General features: G+C 45.9%; 1 protein-coding gene across 2 annotated transcripts in view; it reads left to right on the top strand.

The window, feature by feature from the left end:
• The first annotated feature begins 427 nt into the window (after positions 1 to 427).
• Positions 428 to 23209, top strand: part of LOC141172088 (cell adhesion molecule CEACAM7-like) — a 28210-nt gene continuing 5428 nt past the window's right edge. For both annotated transcript variants that reach the window (XM_073655929.1, XM_073655928.1), the window contains exons 1-2: positions 428 to 509; positions 22508 to 22864. In XM_073655929.1, coding sequence (XP_073512030.1) covers positions 488 to 509; positions 22508 to 22864 — 379 coding nt within the window. In that variant the 5' untranslated portion in view covers positions 428 to 487. The remainder of the gene's footprint in view (positions 510 to 22507; positions 22865 to 23209) is intronic.

The following is a 23209-nucleotide window of genomic DNA, read 5'->3' on the forward strand; positions in this document are numbered from 1 at the left end:
AGAGAATGCACAGCAATGTCAAAAAGACATTGCTGTGCACATATTTCTTCTTATCATTTAACAACTTCAGGGTTTTGAAACATTGAAGAGGTTAAAAAAAGTGACATGCTCATTCTTCCGTTGGCTTCTGCTAGGAAGTTTCCTACTCTCTATACTTGACAGTAGAGAGTAAACGATGCTGGTGGCAGAGCTGCTACATGAACAATGGCAAGCCACCGCAGTTTTCATGTATCAGCTTCGCCTGACAAAGTTCGGCAGCTGCACCGGCATCTAAAAGATGCCATATGCACATACCCTAAGTCTGAAAAATTCAGACTTTTGCCACTACACCTATTTGTCAGACAGCCTATACACGACATTAAATAAACATGATGTTTGTCATTTGCGCAATCACACTTACTCAATAAAAGAGCCAAGATTTGTCACCACAACTTCCTTAGTTCAGTACTTATCTGCAGGAGAGTAGCAGAACAATCCAACATCAGCTATGAGAGGATTTGTAATGACAGGTAAGATACATAAAATGCTATATTTATAAATCAATGACAATTAGTAAGTGACTGTTCTGCCACTGGCTACATATCTTTACTATAACTAATTATCTGTCCCATCTACACATGCTCAGAATGTTTAGAGAGCGTTTTTTTTGTGTCAGGTGGGTGCAAAATTTTGTTTAGGGCACGAATTTATAATTTTCTGCAACTCATATTAATTATCAAATATTCAAGATGAACTTGTGTATTTGCGATTTCGGAGACTTCTCCTTCCACCATTATTTACTGTACATTGATCACACTCATCAACTACAGAGAAAATTGTGTTAAATTACAGCTGCACAGTCCACTGTGTCTTCTGCTCTGAAATGACATGTAACATCTGTATGTTGAGCAAAGGAGACATTGCTGGAGTCTGGAGAGGTGAGGGAAATGTATTCCTTTCATTGCACTAAACCAATCGGGACTTAACCATAAGTATCTTAAATGCCTTAAACCTGCAAGGACTTTAACATTATCCATGTTACTATTTAAAGCTAATGTGGCAGTACTACTCAGTAATTGTTTTAAGACAATATTGGTCATGATGCATGAGAAATACATACAGTAGGCTTCTTTGAATATTGAATAAGGCTATTGATTTGTATGGCATTATTATGGGTTGATCTGTTGAGGCATCATAAAAATGGTAAATTATGGCTTTTCTTTGCTTGTTGTTATCAAACTAGCCATGGGAATCACTACATGTGGTCACTTCTACTATTTGAATGAAAATTTACATTAGTTAATAGAAAGGGTACCCATCAGGAACCTTAACCCTTTGACGTGTGTGAATATACCCTTAACCGGCATTTAAAATCGGTTGTATTGCAGTTATAATGTTGATCAAACTGGAGGGAAGTCTTGTTAAAACTGCCTAAACTAGTAATAGCTGAGCTGAATAAGATGAATTCTCATGCAAATTTAATTTGCCTCAAATTTTACAAATAATTTGGATTTTACCAAATCTGAATTTTTTGCTATTTTTTGTGCAAACTCAGTAAAATGCTAACCAGTAGGCCATTGTTTTGCAGAATTGTGCAGAGCCAAGTAAGGGGGTCAAACATTTTTTTAAATGCCCACCTCTCTCACAAATGCCATAGTCTGCCGTCTGGTCCTCTACGCCGTATGGCCTCTTCTTTCCTCCTTTCTCAAACATGCTACATAGCCTTTGGACATCTTCACTCTGCACCAGGGCTTTCATGACCAAGAAAACTTCTGACATCATGGCACTAGTCATTACAATACGACATGCATTGCCCGAGGTTCAATCAGTCCCTTGATTCGACATCTGAGGCCTACTTGGCACTGGAATCCATGGCATAGAGTGAAGATGTCTGAAGAGGACATCATGTGCCTGAGTAGAGAGGAAAGAAAAGGTTGGATGGAGTAGAGGACCAAACAGTGGGCAGCGTCAGGACAGGTGACCAGCAAAGTAATAGGTTTTTTTTCTTTTTTATACACCCATGTTTATTACTCTCTGGGGTCTAGAGATTTGATGCAAACCAAATGTCTTTACCAAATTCAGGCAATCTTCGGAATTCGATTCTCGGAAAATTCCTTCATGTCTAGTTTTTAATGATGTTTTCTGCAGCAAATAAACATTTGCTAAGAGTCAATATGGAGTCTGTCAGTAGGATTTCACCCTACAATCTACTTATTTGTGCATGTAGCTCTTTCAAAAACAACTCCAGCAATACCTTTACATTGCCAGTCTGTTCCATCATTACTGAGAAATAAGCATTTGAATCAATATGCAAATAAGACTGCGGTGCTTTCAGTGTATGGAAGCTCTTCCCATGCCCTTGTCAGTCCAGCTCTATTCCCTGCCCAGTGCTGGCTTCTCCTGCTTGATTGGCAGATCATTTGCTGTGTGACTTTAAGCAAAGGAGCTGTCAGTCAAGGAGGAGAAGGCCGGACTGCGTCGTGATTAGAGCTGGTGTGTAAGAGGCTTGGGAAGTGCTGGCAGTCATCAAAAACTCTTCAACACTTCAACATCATTATCACATCTATTCAAAAGCAGATTTCTCGATAATGGAGGATGGATTGTCTAGTTAAAGATATGGCTGGATTTGTCTTAGCGAGTGCTACATGAACATATAGTTTGGGGTGGGGTTAAAATGTTGCTGACAGATTCACTTTGAACGCAACACACATACTGTTTTTTGCCTTATTTTTGTCAAATTTTTATTTTTCTAAATTGCAGCACCCCACAGGCAAGCATTTTCAGGCAGTTTGAGTTTTTTTTTACCATACCAAAACATGCATGAAAGTATTTGTTTTAGTGTTATTGCTTTGTCGATGGTGTCTTTGTTGCTTTTTTCACATTGCAACTCATGATTCTAATCTCTCTAAAATCAATCTATCAATTAGTCAAAAATACAACATAAGAATAAAACAACATAAAAAACACAAGTATCAGAACACATTAGTTTAAAACACACACACACTAAAAACTACTGATTGTTTTACATGCAGAATATGTGAAAAATGTACAGTAGATGAGAATCCCACCAATGATATTGGTATCTATCTTGAAAACATGGTCCTAACATATGCCAATGTTAGTGGCGTAGTAGTTGAAATTTCAATACAAATGAATGGAAGCTCCGAACACCAATGTATTTGGCACCTAATGAGTTAGCTTTTGCTTAATACAAGTGAATGTTATCAAAGTTTTTACTTGGGCGTTTACTTCTTCTACCTGTATGGACAGAGTCCAATCACAAGCCAGTAGCAAGCAAATAAGACGTCTACATCATAGCTTAGATTTCTCAGTGTGAGATGTAATAATACAGCACTGATTTTCTGGTCTAACCTCTGTTATGTTCTGCTACCAGAGCTAAGGAAAGAGAGGAGATCTGTCCCTACGATAGAACTCAGCTTGATCCCTACGATGTAACTGTAGCACCCTGAGGATTCGGCTGCTACAGGGGTATTGCACCTCAGCCAGAGGTGTGGTATTCCACTCCCGGGTGAGGATGGAGTGTGGGACTGAGCTCAGTAGGCTGCATGCACTACATACATCCCATTTCCGGAGGACAGATCAATGGTACTCCCACTAGAGAAATGTGCAGGTACGACAGTGTCTGTCCCTGGCTGGAGTGGGAGGGGGGTGGAACATCCCAGTAGTGTAGGGGCAGATAGGGGGAGCAGTCTGGGTAATGCTAGGAGCTCATTGGGTGCTGGTCACCTGAGCTCACACATAGAGGGAGTATATAAGGTGGGAACCATCTTAGATCAGGGTCAGTCAGTCTGTTAGTCTTTTTGCAGAGTCAGAGGAAGAGAGCAGAGGAGAAGAGCAGCTCCAAGGCCAAGAGAGAGAGAGAGGAGAAAGAAGGACCCAGAGGGGGAGAAGAGAGAACTCCAAGAACCCAAGATTAGATCAGAGGGTGAAGAGTTGGCACAAGGGTACCGGATCCCAAGCTGGTGGAGGGCCCTAATCCTTAGCCAGAGACCGGAGGTCGTGGGCAGGATCTGCCACGACCACCCACTAAATCCACCCGGAAGGCAAACCAAGAATAGGGTCAGGGAAACCCAGAGACAAGGGTTTACCAACAAGAGGCCCGAGGGAGCCGGACTTAGGTGGATCCCTGGTGGGGAAGGCCAGAGAGAAGGACAAGTCAGAAAGGGAGCTCAGGACCACGCTCCAGAATCACCTGGGGGTTGGCCGAGTCCAGGACCTGGTGGACGCAGCACGGCTCGGGCGGTCACTCAAGGCCGGAGTGACCAGAACAACAGCAGTAAGTAAAAACCCTGAACTGCACAGCCCGACTCTGAGTTTCATTACCATCCTCACTGCACCTCCACAACCACCATCCTCTGCAACTGACCCCCTGAGGCTATACCCCTCCCGTTGGGGGTTATACTACCTGAGCTGCACACACACCACCAGCCTCAGCGGACTCTGCTGCAGCGGCGGCCGTAGTGGCCGCAAATCAACGGGTGTCGTAGTCGACACTAAAGAACATCCAGTAACATCTGTAGGACTGCCACACACTGAGCTTGACACCCTGGGCACGGACCGGGTCACCGCCACTCGGAGACTACAACCCCCATCTGATCCGGCTCCGGGTATCCCCCAAACAACACTGGCCCAGGGGGCGCGTCAACTTTGGCGTAGTCGGCAGGATAACGTGCCCGCAACAACCGGGTACTGCGTGCCTGAAGAAAAGTACACCGTTACCTTAAAAAGAAGTCTCCCGCCGGTTCCGGAGGGTCCCCGCCAACGGACCCCATCACAGGTCGTTTCCCGCCGGTTGTCCGCCATTTGCAGCTTTTTCCCGCCATCCATGGAGTTTCCCGCCACTGGGAGACGATTCCCGCCATTTCCAAAGATTTCCCGCCTTGGAAGAGCGGACGCCATTATGGGCGTGCCAGAGGGTGGCAAGAGGCCACCTCCCATCGTGGGCCAGGTCGAAGAATGGCGCCAAAAGCGGAAACCGCGCCCACCAACAGAGACTGTGATGCTGGAGATGTCCATCAGCGTGAGAGAACTGCCCCTGGAACTGAAGTTGCCCCGGGACCACCCTCAATGTGGGCGGAGACAGAACAAGAGAGCGAAGATGGGTGCAGCCTGGAGCAGTCTGGAGAGAGCGCACCCGGAGACAAGAAGTCTGGAGAGGAGTCCAGAGAAAGCCTACCCGGAGATGGAGGGAGAGACAGGCAGCACCGACCCAGTGGTCAGGAGCCTGCTGCAAGCAACGACCCCACTAGGCTTAGTGGAGGTCCTGGCACAGCTCCCCCGAGACCGGGAGTGTGCACAGACTGCGCTGGAGAGCCTTCCACGGAGGATGGCCCGGGTACAGCGAGAGACGTTGGCGGAGTGGAGCCGAGAGATGGCCCAGCAGACCGAAACCCGTCAGCGGAGCACGCCACCCGAGACGAGGAGACAGACCGCCTCTGAGGATGGTGCAGGAGGACTCAAGGCCGGAGACGGCGCCGAGAAGGGAGCTGAACGAATGGAGGCAGGTAAAGGGGACGTCTCTACCCCGAGCCGGGAAACCGCGTGCCTGCCCCAGCTCCCCGTCGCAGAGCCCGAAATTCCCCCTGCCGTGCCCGTCGCTGCATCGTCACCGCCGCAGACTAGGCCTCAACCGGAAACCGCGGCCGCGACCCCTGTGACGTCACGCGCTTCGACCCTGAGCGCGGCAAAGCAGGAAATACCATCAGCCTGGTCGCAAGGCCTAGTACACCCGGGCGCCGCCATTCCAACAGCGCCCCCTACCTCCGCGGAGCCACCGGCCTGGTCGCAGGGCCTAGTAACCACGGGCGCCGCCGTTCTTACGGTGCCCTTTTCCTTTAGCGTGCCCCAAGCCTGGTCGCAAGGCCTGGTCAACCCGGGCGCCGCTACCACCACAGCGCCCATAACACCTAGAGTGCCGCACCTGGGCGAAGATCTATTTGCCCAGCACACGTGCCCGGATGGGCAGCCCTTTGTGTGGCCACCGGAGTTTCACCATCCCCGACTCCGGAAAGAAAGACCCCTAGATGAGCCCCTGATTCCGGTTCCGAAGCCCGTCAGGAGAACCCCGCTCCCGCTAGAAGAAGCACAATTCGAGTGGGACCCCACCGGAGGAGATCTCATGGGGTTCACTCAAGAAACGCGGGCAGCCGCAGCAGAGCGAGTGGAGTGCTGCCGCCAGCAGTTGGCAGACTTCGAGCGAGAACGGAGAGAGAGGCGGGTCCGAGAGCAGCGGCTGCAAGAACAGAGCGCAGGGCAGAAGAGCCGGACCAGGAGGAACCCCCGTGCAGCTCATGTTCCCCGTACCACCGGGACTGTGATAAAATTCAACATGCAGCATGGGTGGGGCTTCATTAGAGACCATCATACCCCCGGCGACGTCTTTGTAACCCGCAGAGACGTAGAAAGCCATCTTCCGGAGGGACACAGAGGTCGTGACCTGTATGTAGGGGACGAGGTCACCTTCACCCGGCACAAGTGTGCCAAAGGACCCTACGCCCTCCATGTACATCGCCTGACGGAGGAGGAGCTGCGGTGTGAGGAGGAGCAAGAGGACCCGGACGGGTCTGAAACTGAAACCAACCAACAAGAAAGAGCAGGAGGACGCCGTCGTTGAAGTACGGTAGAGAGAGACTGTATAAAGTTGCCCGTCGGGGTACCAAGAACTGTTACTTATTTAAAATATGTTCCCCGTTGGGACAAAGTGTGAACTGATGCCCGTGTGTCCCTAGTTCCTAATACCTGGCCGAGGACTGAGAGCGGCCATATCCCCTTTTGTATATAGTTGCGCTTCCTAAAGCGCCCCCTACTGGTTTTATGGGAAAACCATTTTTCTTCAAGAGACTGTCGCGCTTTACCCGGTCACAAGTTGCACCGTGACCGGAGGAACCAGAGACAAGAATGTTATTTATGAAAACGTTTTATTGCTGATATATATATGATGTTTTATATGTTTATATGTTGATGTTTATGAAAAATAATTGTATGTTTTGGATGTTTTTATCTTTAACAGCCCGAGGACGTGCTGTGATTTACCAGGGGGGAATGTAGCACCCTGAGGATTCGGCTGCTACAGGGGTATTGCACCTCAGCCAGAGGTGTGGTATTCCACTCCCGGGTGAGGATAGAGTGTGGGACTGAGCTCAGTAGGCTGCATGCACTACATACATCCCATTTCCGGGGGACAGATCAATGGTACTCCCACTAGAGAAATGTGCAGGTACGACAGTGTCTGTCCCTGGCTGGAGTGGGAGGGGGGTGGAACATCCCAGTAGTGTAGGGGCAGATAGGGGGAGCAGTCTGGGTAATGCTAGGAGCTCATTGGGTGCTGGTCACCTGAGCTCACACATAGAGGGAGTATATAAGGTGGGAACCATCTTAGATCAGGGTCAGTCAGTCTGTTAGTCTTTTTGCAGAGTCAGAGGAAGAGAGCAGAGGAGAAGAGCAGCTCCAAGGCCAAGAGAGAGAGAGAGGAGAAAGAAGGACCCAGAGGGGGAGAAGAGAGAACTCCAAGAACCCAAGATTAGATCAGAGGGTGAAGAGTTGGCACAAGGGTACCGGATCCCAAGCTGGTGGAGGGCCCTAATCCTTAGCCAGAGACCGGAGGTCGTGGGCAGGATCTGCCACGACCACCCACTAAATCCACCCGGAAGGCAAACCAAGAATAGGGTCAGGGAAACCCAGAGACAAGGGTTTACCAACAAGAGGCCCGAGGGAGCCGGACTTAGGTGGATCCCTGGTGGGGAAGGCCAGAGAGAAGGACAAGTCAGAAAGGGAGCTCAGGACCACGCTCCAGAATCACCTGGGGGTTGGCCGAGTCCAGGACCTGGTGGACGCAGCACGGCTCGGGCGGTCACTCAAGGCCGGAGTGACCAGAACAACAGCAGTAAGTAAAAACCCTGAACTGCACAGCCCGACTCTGAGTTTCATTACCATCCTCACTGCACCTCCACAACCACCATCCTCTGCAACTGACCCCCTGAGGCTATACCCCTCCCGTTGGGGGTTATACTACCTGAGCTGCACACACACCACCAGCCTCAGCGGACCCTGCTGCAGCGGCGGCCGTAGTGACCGCAAATCAACGGGTGGCGTAGTCGACACTAAAGAACATCCAGTAACATCTGTAGGACTGCCACACACTGAGCTTGACACCCTGGGCACGGACCGGGTCACCGCCACTCGGAGACTACAACCCCCATCTGATCCGGCTCCGGGTATCCCCCAAACAACACTGGCCCAGGGGGCGCGTCATAACAGGGAACCTGATCCTGCGATCAGACCTGCTAAAGTCCTCAGCTAGTCTGTACGGAGACCTATAGATGTAGGGAAGGAATCCCTACAAGTACTAGGGACTGGGAGCAAAATGGACACCTCCTAACAGAAATAGTAGCAGACAGACGAACAAACAAAATATAAAGAACACAGAGGTCCGAAGACCAAGCAAACTAACAGAGTTAGATACTGAGCACAGGCTAGCTAAAGAGTAGTAATACAATGAAGTCCAGCAAAGCCAGAAGGGCGGAGCAGGACTAAATAGGCCAACAAGGTCATGTGACCAGCAATAGAAAAAACCTAAGAGCAAGGTTCTAACAGTACCCCCCCTTCTAAGAGGATCCTCCGGATCCCCTAGGACCAGGCTTATCAGGAAATCTCCTGTGAAACGCTCTGATAAGTCTGGACGCGGAAACATCATCCGACCTCACCCATGAGTTATCCTCGGGTCCGAAACCTTTCCAGGCCACGAGATACTGCAAACTACCTCTATACCGTCTAGAATTAAGGATGCGAGAAATTTCATATTCCCCGTCCTCCACCACCGGAGGAACAGAGGCAGAGGCGTCACAATCCGACATAACAGCTTTTTTCAACAGAGAGACATGAAACACCGGATTAATTCTCCAGGAGGTAGGAACCTCCAACCTAACAGCAGATTGGTTGACAACCTGAAGCACCTTAAAGGGCCCTACAAACTTGGGACCCAATTTCTTAGAAGGAATCCTCAACCGCAGATTCCTAGAGGACAACCAAACCATGTCACCAACAGCGAACAAAACCTCCTGTCTTTTCCTATCAAAGTAGTCTTTAGATTTTCTGTTAGCCTCCTGAAGATTACCACGCACATCCGTCCAAACTCTCTCCAAATCGCCGGAAAAATTCTCCTCCTCAGGCAAGGCAGATACCAACTTGGAGAACGACCCAAACGACGGATGTCTCCCAGAACAACAAAAAAAAGGCGAACAACCAGCAGAAGAAGATGTATGATTGTTCAGAGCAAATTCAGCAAGTGGCAGAAACTCAGACCACCCCTCTTGATTGTCTGCCACAAAACAACGCAAGAACTGCTCAACATCCTGGTTTTTCCTTTCTGTCTGGCCATTAGATTCAGGATGATATCCGGATGAGAACGACAAATGAACTCCCAACCTGTCACAAAAGGCGCACCAAAAACGAGCCACGAACTGAGGTCCCCTATCAGAAACAATGTCAGTAGGAACGCCATGAAGTCTGACAATTTCCTTGACAAAGGCCTTAGCGAGAGTCTTAGCGCAGGGCAGTTTGACGAAGGGAACCAAGTGACACATCTTGCTAAAACGGTCCACGACCACCCAGATGACAGTAAAACCCTCAGAGGGGGGAAGGTCAGTTATAAAGTCCATAGCCAAATGTGTCCAAGGAGCACTGGGAACCTCCAGAGGGCAAAGTAACCCCGCAGCAGGAGTATGTGAGGACTTAGATCTAGCACATATAGTACATTGACGCACCCACTTAATGACTTCCTTCTGCCATCCAGGCCACCAAAAACTGCGACCCACCAGTCTCTTGGTCTCAGAGATTCCGGGATGACCTGCCAACCGAGATTCGTGACACTCAACAAACAAATCTCTCCTAAAGGTCCCAGGCACAAACAACCTCCCATGGGGAGTGTTAGATGGGGCATTCTCCTGTGCTTTAAGAATCTCATCTTCCAAAACGGAGTCCAAAGCAGCTATCACAACACCTTCTTGTAAAATGTTCTCCTCTTTCTCAGCACCGACTATGGGAGAAAAACTGCGAGACAAGGCATCCGCCTTAACATTCTTAGTACCTGGGATGTAAGTAACGGAAAAATTAAACCGCGAGAAAAACAGTGCCCACCTAGCCTGACGGGCATTCAGGCGCTTGGCAGCATCAAGATATATCAGATTTTTATGATCCGTAAAAACCTGAACGGGAAATTCAGCACCTTCCAAGAGGTGGCGCCAGTGTTCAAATGCGAGTTTAATGGCCAATAATTCCCGATTACCAATATCGTAATTCAGTTCAGTCTCCGAAAAAATTTTTGAAAAAAAGGCACAGGGATGTACTCCATCCACGTTATCCTGAGACAATACTGCGCCAACCCCCACAGAGGAAGCATCAACCTCAACCAAAAATGGCTTAGTCACATCAGGCTGCATAAGGATGGGAGCAGAGGTGAACCTCTCCTTGAGATACACAAAAGCTTCAATGGCCTCAGCAGTCCACTGAACCGCATCACCACCTTTCCTGGTGAGATCGGTCAGAGGTTTGACAATAATAGAAAAATTTTTAATGAATTTTCTATAATAATTGGCGAAACCCAAAAACCTCTGTATCGATTTCAAACCAATAGGCCTAGGCCATTCCTGCACAGCTTGAACTTTAACCGGGTCCATCTCAAAACCTTCGCTGGAGATAATGTAGCCCAAAAAACTAATTCTCTGTACAGCAAACTCACATTTCTCCAGCTTAGCAAAAAGCGAATTGTCAATTAATAACTGTAATACTTCACGTACGCTCCGCCAATGAGATTCCAGATCCGGCGAATAAATCAAAATGTCATCCAAATACACAACCACATTTTTGCCGATCAAAGGTCTAAGGATGTCATTAATAAGATTCTGAAAAAATGCAGGAGCATTAGTAAGACCAAAAGGCATTACCAAATTCTCAAAATGACCCACAGGAGTGTTAAAAGCAGTCTTCCATTCGTCACCCTCCTTCATGCGCAACAGATTGTATGCCCCCCGAAGGTCAATTTTAGAGAACCACTTGGCCCCCACTAACTGGTTAAACAGATCAGGAATCAATGGCAGTGGGTAAGGATTGCGTACAGTAATTTTGTTAATCTCACGAAAATCCAGACAAGGACGTAAACCGCCGTCCTTTTTTTTTACAAAAAAAAATCCAACCGCCACAGGAGACTTAGAGGGCCTAATGTGACCGGCGGCCAAACTTGTCTGTATGTATTCCTCCAAAGCCTTTCTCTCAGGAATAGTAAGGTTAAATAAACGACTTTTAGGAAGAGTCGCTCCAGGGACAAATTCAATAGTACAATCATAGTCTCTATGGGGAGGCAAAACCTGCGATTCCTTCTCAGAAAAAACTCTCCAAAAATCCTGAATAGGAACAGGCAATTCCCCCCTATCCACAGCTGCAATACGCCCATTACAACACTTGTCATAACATTTATGGCTCCAGGATTTAATTTCATTGGTAGACCAATCCAGTACAGGATTGTGCAATTTTAACCAGGGCAATCCCAACACCACCGGAGAAGGCAAGTTATTCAAAACTACCAAATCCAATTTCTCATGGTGAACACCATTAATAGTGAGAGGAAATTCACAGATCTTGAGAGTAACATTCTTCAAAGGGGAGCCATCCACAGAAACCACAGCAATGGGGGATGACAAAGGTTCGGGTTTTAAATTGACTTTTTCCAAGAATCCCCCATCAATTACATTCAGAGTAGACCCACAATCGACAAACACCCGAAATTCCATTAATTTATCCTGAGCAATAGTGGAAGCAGCTAAAAATACACCCTTGGAATTTAAACAGGCAATACGGGCATGACTGACCATTTTTTTTTCTTTCTTCATACGAAGCACACAGCTTTTAATGAAATGACCAGAATTTCCGCAATAGAAACACAAACCTTCAGAAAATCTGCGGTCTTTTTCTTGAGAGCGAGGTGCCATCGCTCCAATCTCCATCGGCTCTCCACTGTCAGTACACACATTCTCATGACCAGAAACTGACCTAGCAGAGGATTTGCTCTCATTAACCCTTGCACGCAGTCTCCTATCCACCCGTATAGCTAATTGTATAGCCTGTTGCAAATCTTCAGGTGTGGGATAAGCAATTAGCAGGTCTTTAACCCTTTCACTAAGCCCAGCAAGAAACAGACTCTTCAGAGCAGAATCGTTCCACCCTATTTGAGTAGGCCACCGACGGAAATGAGTACAATATTTTTCCACATTACCTGATCCCTGTCTCAAACGTCTCAACTCAGTCTCAGCAGATGAGACACGGTCAGGATCATCATATAATAGCCCCAAAGCAGAAAAAAAACTATCCACTGATCTAAAGCATGTATCACTAGGTTGCAAAGAAAAGGCCCACTCCTGAGGCTCTTTGCGCAAAAGTGACATTATGAACCCTTTGCGCTGGGATTCATCCCCAGAGGACCTGGGTCTCAAACGAAAATACAATAAGCAAGCATTTTTATATGAAAAAAATTCTTGGTGTTCACCAAAAAATAAATCAGGCAAACGTACCTTAGGCTCCAAGAAATGTGCTCCAGGACAGTTACTCACGTGCTGATGGAGCTCGGCCACCTCCAGAGAGAGTTCCTGCAGGCGTTTAGCCAAATCCAGAACCGACACCATGATGGAACAGAAAAATCTTTCCTTAGAGAATTTGCAGGCTGGACTTACTGTTATGTTCTGCTACCAGAGCTAAGGAAAGAGAGGAGATCTGTCCCTACGGTAGAACTCAGCTTGATCCCTACGATGTAACAGGGAACCTGATCCTGCGATCAGACCTGCTAAAGTCCTCAGCTAGTCTGTATGGAGACCTATAGATGTGGGGAAGGAATCCCTACAAGTACTAGGGACTGGGAGCAAAATGGACACCTCCTAACAGAAATAGTAGCAGACAGACGAACAAACAAAATATAAAGAACACAGAGGTCCGAAGACCAAGCAAACTAACAGAGTTAGATACTGAGCACAGGCTAGCTAAAGAGTAGTAATACAATGAAGTCCAGCAAAGCCAGAAGGGCGGAGCAGGACTAAATAGGCCAACAAGGTCATGTGACCAGCAATAGAAAAAACCTAAGAGCGAGGTTCTAACAACCTCCTGCTTTATTAGGAAGTACAGCAGAGTTTAGCTGTGTCACATTGCAAAACCTTCTATCAGCTTTCCTCCTCTCAATCTGACAAAAATGCAACAACAGAATAAAACAAAAAAACCCGCAGGTATTAAAACACGTTAGTTTAATTTAATGACCGGAGCATTTTCCGCTTTTGCATTTTCGTTTTTTGCTCCCCTTCTTCCCAGAGCCAGAACTGTTTTATCTTTCATTTAATATGGCCATGTGAGGGCTTATTTTTTGTGGGACGAGTTGTACTTTTAAACACCATCACTGGCTTTTCCATATCGTCTACTGAAAAATGGGAAAAAAATTCCAAGTGCGGTGAAATTGCAAAAAACAATGCAATTCCACAGTTGTTGTTGTTTTTTTTACCACGATCACTGAATGCTAAAACTAACCTGCCATTATTATTCTACAGGTCATTGTGAGTTTGTAGACACCAAACATGTATAGGTTCTTTTTATTTAAGTGGTGAAAAAAAAATCCAAAGTTTGTAAAAAAAAAAAAAAAAATGGCGCCATTTTCCAAGACCCGTAGCGTCTCCATTTTTTGAGATCTGGGGCCAGGTGAGAGCTTATTGTTTGTGCGCCGAGCTGACATTTTTATTGATACCATTTTGGGATAAATCCGATGTTTTGATTACCCGTTATTGTATTTTACTGCAATGTTGCGGCGACATTAAATACTTAATTCTGGCATTTGGAATTTTTTTCTTGCTACGTCGTTTACCGATCGGATTATTTATTTTTTTATTTTGATAGATCTGGCGATTCTGAATGCGGCGATACCAAATATGTGTATGTCGTTTTTTTTTATTATTATTTTATTTTGAATGGGGCAAAAGGGGGGTGAGTTAAACTTTTATATTTATTTTATTTTTTTTTATGTTTTTTTTAATAATTTCAAAAACATTTTTCTGCATGCTTCAATAGTCTCCATATGAGACTAGAAGCAGCAGCTGTCGGATCGCCTCTGCTACATAAGCAGATCGCCTCTATGTAGTAGAAATGCTCATGTGCTATGAGTGCCGACCATTAGGTGGCGTTCATAGCAATCTTTACATGGCAATCACAGGGTTCTGCTTCAGACCCCGGGTTGCCATGCCCACTAGGGATGAGCAAGTATACTCATTAGTATTCGGTACTCGCCGAATAGTACGGTACTGGGCTACTCGTTAATCCCCGAGTTTCCTTGTGATTACTCGCTAGGATTAACGAGAACAATGTAAGTCAACGGGAAATGCGAGTAAGTCGCATGATTGTTTAAAAGCCAGCAGTAAAAAGCCGCCGGCTTTTAAACAATCACTCTGTCCCATACTAGGTTCCCCGCAGCCTTGCATCCCAATCCTCCGCTCCCCCCGCCGCCTCCCATCCCGATCCTAAGTTAGGACCGGGTGGGGAGCGAAGCACCAGGGAGCGGGGAGCGCAGCACCAGTGAGCGGGGAGCGCAGCACCAGTGAACGGGGAGCGAAGGACCCGGGTGGGGAAGCCGGCAGTGAAAAGACTTCAATCGCCGACTTTCCCGTTCGGTCCTGCGCTCCCCGCTCCCTGATGTACCCTCCCCGCTCCCTGGTGCTTCACTCCCCGCCCGGTCCTAACTTAAGATCAGGATGGGAAGAGGCGGGGGAGTGGGGAGCGTACATCAGAGAGCGGGGAGAGCAGCACCTAACGGGAAAGGCGGCGGTGTAGTCTTTTCACTGCCGGCTGTCCCGCTGGTTATTTCAAATGAACAGCTGAGGTATCAGCTGATGCTGTTCAGCTGTTCATTTGAAGTAGCCGCGGTGCCCTCAGAGGGTTCATGTGAGTTCATGCTGGACTGCATGAACTCACATCAACTTTCCCACGGCCGCACAGCTCAGCTACATCTCTGGTAGAGAATCTCTACCAGAGATGTAGCTGAGCTAAAGAAGAAGACTACATTGGACTACGTCAGACGGAAGATAATTTTTTTTAATAAAGATGGAGTCTCTAAGTGTATTTTTGCTTTATTTCTAATAAAATATTTTTTCTATGTGTTGTGTTTTTTTTAAATACTGTACTAGAAATTCATGGCGGTCATGTCTAATATTGGCGTGACCCCATGAATTTCGGGCTTAGGGCCAGCGGATAATACAAAGCTGGCCCTAACCCCTTTATTACCCAATGAGCCACCGCACCAGGGCCCTGGATGAGTTGGGCACAGCTCCAGAAAATGGCGCTTCTATGAACGCGCCATTTTCTGGGGTGGCTGCGGACTGCAATTCGCGGCAAATGAAGTCACCGCTTGAGTAGGATAATTCTCCCACGCTGTCAGTGACGTGCATGAGGTGAGCTGAGTTCATTGGACATGATCTCGGCTCATCTGGATGCCGTCACGACGAGACACTGAGGAGCTTCTCAGTGTCTGCGGCATGGCAAGCTGGATGGCAGCTTTCTGCTGCGCTCCAGCCTGTCATGTCAATGTAGCAGAGCTGAAGCCGTCCTGGGAACCATGGAAAGGTAAGGATGAGGTTGGTTTATTATTTTACTTTTACTGCAGGAGATCGTTGGCTTTAGCTGGAATGGGCGATACGGTAAGGAGAGTTTAATTTAGAACATTAAAGAATTGTGTCTTTATTTCAATTAAAGGACTTTATTCTGGGTGTTTGTGTTTTTTTTTAACTTTCACTATGGGGTTAGTAATGGGGGTGTATTACAGACGCCTCTCCATTACTAACCTGGGCTTTTATTGCAGAAGACATTGGCTTCAGCTAGAATGGGCGATACGGTAAGTAGAGTTTAATTTAGAACATTAAAGGAATGTGTGTTTATTTCGATTAAAGGATTTTATTCTGGGTGTTGGTGGTTTTATTTTACATTTGCCTTACACTATGGAGTTAGTAATGGGGGCGTCTTATAGATGCCTCTCCATTACTAACCTGGGCTTGATGTCAGCTGGCATTATAAGCAGACATCAACCCCAGCCCTATTACCCCACTGCCACCGCTACAGGGCAGTGGGAAGAGCGAGGCTAAGTGCCAGAATTGGCGCATCCTATGGATGCGCCATTTCAGGGGCGGCTGAGGGCTGGTGTTTCTGGTCTGGGAGGGGGCCAATATTCATGGCACCCTTCCTGGGCTATTAATATCAGCCCCCAGCTGTCTGCCTAGCCTTTGCTTGCTATTAAAATAGGGAGACCCCACGTCATTTTTTTTTGGGTTCCCCATTTTAATAGGTAGTAGAGGCTAGGTATTCAGCTGGGGGCTGATATTAGTAGCCTGGGAAGCTCCGTGGGTATTACCCCCTTCCCAGGTTTCAAACATCTGCCCCAGCCATCTGCTTAACCTCCGCTAGAGACTAAAATTATGGGGGATCCCATGCCAAAAATAAATCCTTTATTTTAACACTAAATGACACTTGAGGGGTTAATAAAGATGCAGTCCCTGAATTATAATTTTTTTTTTATTTTTTAATTACATTTTCCCAAAAATTTTGACATGGGCTTCGCCATATTTTTGTATGTCAGCCAGGTACAGCATCCAGGAACGGGCTGCCCCCAACCCCCAGCTGCCTATTTGTACCTGGCCGGACACAACGATATAGGGAAGCCCTTTTTTTTTAAATTATTTCATGAATTTCATGAAATAATTAAAAAAAAAATATGTGGGGCTTTGCCCTATTTTTCTGTCCAGCCAGGTACAACTAAGCAGCTGGGGGCTGGAATCCGCAGCGCAGGGTGGCCCAAGCTTTCTGGGCCCCCCCCCACTGCGAATTGCAGTCTGCAGCCACCCCAGAAAATGGCGCGTTCATAGAAGCTCACTGGGTAATAAAGGGGTTAGGGCCAGCTTTGTATTATCCGCTGGCCCTACGTCCGAAATTCATGGGGTCACGCCAATATTAGACATGACCGCCATGAATTTCTAGTAAAGTATTTAAAAAAACACAACACATAGAAAAAAATATTTTATTAGAAGTAAAGCAAAAAAACACTTAGAGACTCCATCTTTATTTAAAAAATTATCTTCCGTCCTGCGTAGTCCAATGTAGTCTTCTTCTTTAGCTCAGCTACATCTCTGGTAGAGATTCTCTACCAGAGATGTAGCTGAGCTGTGCGGCCGTGGGAAAGTTGATGTGAGTTCATGCAGTCAAGCATGAACTCACATGAACCCTCTGAGGGCACTGCGGCTACTTCAAATGAACAGCTGATCAGCATCAGCTGATACCTCAGCTGTTCATTTGAAATAACTGGCGGGAAAGCCAGCAGTGAAAAGACTTCACCGCCGGCTTTCCCGTTTGGTGCTGCGCTCCCTGCTCCTTGATGTACGCTCCCCGCTCCCCATCCCGATCCTAAGTTAGGACCGGGCAGGGAGCGAAGCACCAGGGAGCGGTGAGCGTACATCAGCGAGCGGGGAGCGCAGCACCGAACGGGAAAGCCGGTGGTGAAGTCTTTTCACTGCTGGCTACCCCGCCCGGGTCCTTCGCTCCCCGCTCACTGGTGCTGCACTCCCCACTCGGTCCTAACTTAGGATCGGGATGGGAGGCGGCGGGGGAGCGGAGGATCGGGATGGGAGGCTGCGGGGAAGCAGTATGGGGCTGAGTGATTGTTTTAAACAATCATGCACCCATTTCAGCCTCTTCCTCAGCCCCAAGACCGCTTTATAGGCTCCAGCAGACACTTAGTCGGCTTACTCGCATTTCCCATTGACTTACATTGGACTCGCTACTCGTAACGAGTACCCGAGTATTGGTACCTACTCGTTACGAGTATAGCGAGTCCGATTATTTCACTACTCGCTCATCCCTAATGCCCACCCATCGGTGACCCGCGATCACGTGACGTTGTCACCGATGGGCGGGGTAAGTGACGTGCTTCCCATGCGGCGCTGTTAAATGCAGCTGTCAGAGATTGACAGCAGCATTTAACCAGTTAACAGCCGCGGGTGGATATGCAGTACAGTAGATGCGAGTCCCACCAATGTTATTCGCATTTATCTTGAGAACATGGTCCTAGCACATGCCACTGTCAGTGGACTAGAGGTTGAAATTTCATAAAGAATGAAAATTCCGAACACCAAAGTATCAAAACCATATAATTGTCAAACTGGTGCGACTTACATCTACTACACATTGTAGCATATCGTGTAGATATGCCATAAATGTATGAGTTGGGAATGTGCCTTTAAAGAAGCACTCCCATAAAAAATGTATACTCTTAGATATTGCAGTCATCGTATTATATAGCACTGTTTAATTACATTTTGTCATTTTGCCTTTCTACATAGTTAATTCTTCTCTTTTCCATTAGGTCTATGACATGACATGATAAAAAACTGACTAACTGAATCTTCTAAGCTCTCTGTAGAAACAGGAGGTCAATTTTCCCTGTATGAGTCACAAGTCACTGCAAATGTCCCTGATGGAGCAGCTGGGTTAGGAGTTGAAGGGGAGGATGATTCATGCTGGGAAATAGACTTCCTGTTTCTACATACAGCAGAGAAAAGAGAAGAATTACCTGGGTAGAAAGGCGGAATGAGCAATTGTAAGTACACAGTGCTATATACTGTGATGACTGCAATATATTAACAGGATAAAAACTTTGATGGGAGGAAGAGTGCTTCTTTAAGTCTTTAAAGGTAGAAGGCTCCCTGTTTAAGCCTATTAGAGACCTTACAACATGACCACAGGATGCTTACAATAAGTTGCAATACAAATGTTAAAGTCAGTTAGTAGAAGTAAAATTAAAATTAAAACAAATGACTAATGGCATAAAGCCTCCTAGTGAGATAACCTCTGTCTAACGGACCGCTAAAAAACTTCTATTATTTATACCTTAAAAGTGAAATTATAGAAATTATTTACATACTGTATGAATATCATGTGAAAGTTATAATCTCAGAGAGTTGCTAGGCTTGATCATAATGATTGTCATGCATAGCACTTATGTTACCTTAATTAATTAAATTATTTAAGTATCGTTTTTTAAATGAAAAGACATTTAAAGACGTTTAAGACGGCAAGCTGTCTTATTTTTGGCCGTCATCTAAACAAAAGCATTTTAAAACAAAAGAAACACACTAGAATATCCAAAATGTTTCACTGCTACAGCGGCTTCATCAGGGGTTGGAACATTAGCATGACTGACCTTGTTACTGATGTCCCTGCTCCTGATGAAGTCACTGAGGTGGTGAAACATTTTGAGTGGGCAGTTATAATGTTTGAGAGGACAATTCTAGTGTGTGGCTGTCACAATGATGTTCCAACTCCTGATGAAGCCACTTTAGTAATTAATATGGGGGGTGGGGTGCAATTCTAGTGTGTGTGTTTTGTTTTAAAAAGCTGTTGGCTAGGTGATAACCAGATATATAGGTGCATCTCACTAAATTAGAATATCATCAAAAAGTAAATTTATTTCAGTACTTCAGTACAAAAAGTGAAACTCATATATTATATAGAGTCATTACAAACAGATTGATCTATTTCAAGTGTTTATTTCTGTTAATGTTGATGATTATGGTTTACAGCCAATGAAAAACACAAAAGTCATCATCTCAGTAAATTTGAATAATTAACAAAAAACACCTGCAAAGGTTTCCGAAGCGTTTAAAAAGGTCCCTTTGTCTGTTTTGTGACGCCTCCTACTTCGTTAGCCTACCCTGAGAGATAGGGGTACTCGGAACCGGGTCAGATGTTGAGGGTTGCAGTCGTGGCCTAGGCCCGGTCCGTGCCCAGGGTCGTCACATCAAAATAAGGGCTAGGAGGGACGGTGGTAATCGAGTGGATTAAATGACTACGCCACCTGTGGAGTCTGGTGATTCGCCACCAGCGCTGCGGCAGTCCTCTGAGGCGGGATGTAGTGGCAGCAGAAGATGGTACTACTCCCCACAGGCGGAGCAGGGCCTCAGGGCAAAGAAGACGGATCAGGGGAGTCGTAGTGGGTGGTGCGGTGTGGTGTCGCGCTGAAATAAGGGACCGGAGGCAATAGATGTAGTCTTCCAAGCTTTACTCACGTTGTTAGGTGTCAGCTGCAAGGCTTCTCCTTGCTCCTCACGACGCGCTGCGGCCACCAGGAAGGGGTTCAGCACACTCCGGGTAGTTCGGGTGCATCAATCAGGACCCCCTGCACCAGAGTGTGCTTAGACTTTCCCACTAGGTCCTCTCCTGTCCATATGTGGTGCGTGTACTAAAGCCGGGTCTCCCTCTGGGCTATGCACACAACAAGGGTACGATGGGATCCACTGAGCCTCCGGGCTACTCCGACTAAGACTTGGAGTAACAAAGTCAGATATCGGGGGCCAGTACCCCTTTTGCAGCAGGAATCCCTCTGACTAGGCCAGAATAGTGAGGACAGGTGGCGTATACTGCTCCGTCTGCATCCCCCTGGGATCCTTTTGCCTGTGGAGCTTGTCTCCCCTGCTCCCCTGCAGGCCTTCGTAGGTAGGGACCTTGACCGGGTAGAGACAACCGTTAACTCTAGCCCACTCCTCGCCTCAAGGCCAGAGGACGAGGACCGTGTATCCTCTATCAGCTGCAGGTTCACACAGAAAGCCACGTTCAGTGATGAAGATCACAATCAAAGACCATGAACCTAAGATGGCCGTTTATTAAATATGAATTTTGTGGTGTAACCTAAAGTGCGTCCTCCACCCTCACCCACTACATGGTTCCCCCTATCTTTGGCTCCCCCCATCTCCTCTTATCCCGGCTGGGGCAGCACTATGGTGCCTTAAAGCCCCCCTCAGGACAGGAGTGGTGTAGTGTTGAATGGATGGCTGAGTCCTGAGAGATGCTCCTTCCTTACCTCGGAGAGGAGATACCACACTTCGGTCTAAGGTGCTGTACCCCTGTGGCGACTGAACCCTCAGGGGCGCCACAGTTTCAGTAGGCTCCACAATCATGGGGAAGACTGCTGACTTGACAGATGTCCAGAAGGCTGTCATTGACACACTAAGTATAAATGCAAAGTCAATTTTACATTTCATTTGGAAATCAAGGTCCCAGAGTCAGGAGGAAGAGTGGAGAGGCCACAATCCAAGCTGCTGGAGGTCTAGTGTGAAGTTTCCACAATCAGTGATGGTTTGGGGAGCCATGTCATCTGCTGGTGTAGGTCCACTGTGTTTTATCAAGACCAAAGTCAGCGCAGCCGCCTACCAGGAAATTTTAGAGCACTTCATGGTTCCCTCTGACGACAAGCTTTTTGGAGATGGAAATGTCATTCTCCAGCAGGACTTGGCCCCTGTCTACACTGCCAAAAGTACCAATACCTGGTTTACACACAACAGTATCACTGTGCTTGATTGGCAGCAAACTCGCCTGACCTTAACCCCATAGAGAATCTATTATAATGAATCTATGGGGTATTGTCAAGAGGAAGATGAGAGACCCCAGACCCAACAATGCAGACGAGCTGAAGGCTTCTATCAAAGCAACCTGGGCTTCCATAACACCTCAGCAGTGCCACAGGCTGATCGCCTCCATGCCACATTGCCGCATTGATGCAGTAATTGATGCAAAAGGAGCCCCGACCAAGTATTGAGTGCATTTACTGAACATGCATTTCAGTAGGCCAACATTTCGGATTTTAAAAACATTTTTCAAGCTGTTGTTATAAAGTATTCTAATTTACTGAGATAATGACTTTTGTGTTTTCATTGACTGTAAGCCATAATCATCATTAACAGACATAAACACTTGAAATAGATCACTCTGTTTGTAATGACTCTATATAATATATGAGTTTCCCTTTTTATATTGAAGAACTGAAATAAATTAACTTTTTGATGATATTCTAATTTAGTGAGATGTACCTGTATCTGTAAAAAATCCACGTATGGAACCCGTGCATGTAAAACTGACGTCTAAATGAGCCCTATTAGAGAACCTATCCTGTGAATTTAAGCATTTTTTTTGTATTATTAACTCAATTCCTCTCCCAGATCAGCATATTCCATCCCAGGATATATATTTTTTTGTTTATGTAAAAATAAGATACAAATGTCAATGAAAAAAAAATCCCAAAGTAAAAAAAACTTTTTTTTTTTCTTATAAAATAGTTTATTCTGGAGCAAAATAATAATAAAAAAAACATTGCTAGTATCTGATATTAAAATATTATTTACACCATAAAAAAAATCAACGAGGCTAGTGCTTCGGTTCCCGTTAAAAAAATAAAAACAAGCAAAAAAGTTGCAAAACAAACAACTTTGTAAACTACCGCTTAGTAAAAATCCGTTGTAACAATGAAAGCACAAAATACAGAGAATGTCCAAAAATTGTAGCAGAAGCAGCTGGTAAAAAATTAATATTCATGCAGGTTATGTTCTGTAAGTCAGTGATGATTTTGAGTTGATCGAAAATTCTAAAAAAAAAAACCTGATGAACTTTTCTTTTCTAGTTCTCCTCGTCCTCATGATGGATGTGACCAGTGGACAGATCAGTATCCAGCTGATCCCTCGGTATCCGGTTATTAGTGGATCTGTCACCCTGAGCCTTACTGGCAATACTAAGCAAATTAATAGGTACTATTGGTATAAAGGACCAAATAAAAATGATGATTATGAAATTCTGAAATATTCTAACAATGCCAAAAGGCCATTAAACATTGGACCTCTGTACAATGACAGGATGATAGCTTTCAATAATGGATCATTACAGATCAATAATCTTCAAATCAAAGATGTTGGAAATTATATATTGAGATTATGGGGAAAGAATTTAGCAGAAGTCTCACATGTGATCCTGACTGTCTATGGTGAGTTTACTTTCAAATTGTTGGAAACTGTAGTAGGTCAACCACTATTAATGTCTACTATTACCTTTAACCTCTTTACCCCTGAGGGTGGTTTGCATGTTAATGACCGGGCCAATTTCTATAATTCTGACCACTGTCACTTTATGAGGTGATTCTGAGATTGTTTTTTTGTGACATATTGTACTTCATGATAGTGGTAACATTTATTCGATATGACTTACGTTTATTTGTGAAAAAATCGGAAATTTGGCGAAAATTTCGAAAATTTTGCAATTTTCAAAATTTGAATTTTCATGCCCTTAAGTCAGATAGATATGTCACACAAAATAGTTAATAAATAACATT

The sequence above is a fragment of the Phyllobates terribilis genome, unplaced genomic scaffold (assembly GCF_046119375.1).
Source record: "Phyllobates terribilis strain yellow unplaced genomic scaffold, ASM4611937v1 Scaffold_12__6_contigs__length_324123572, whole genome shotgun sequence".
Lineage (NCBI taxonomy): Eukaryota > Metazoa > Chordata > Amphibia > Anura > Dendrobatidae > Phyllobates > Phyllobates terribilis.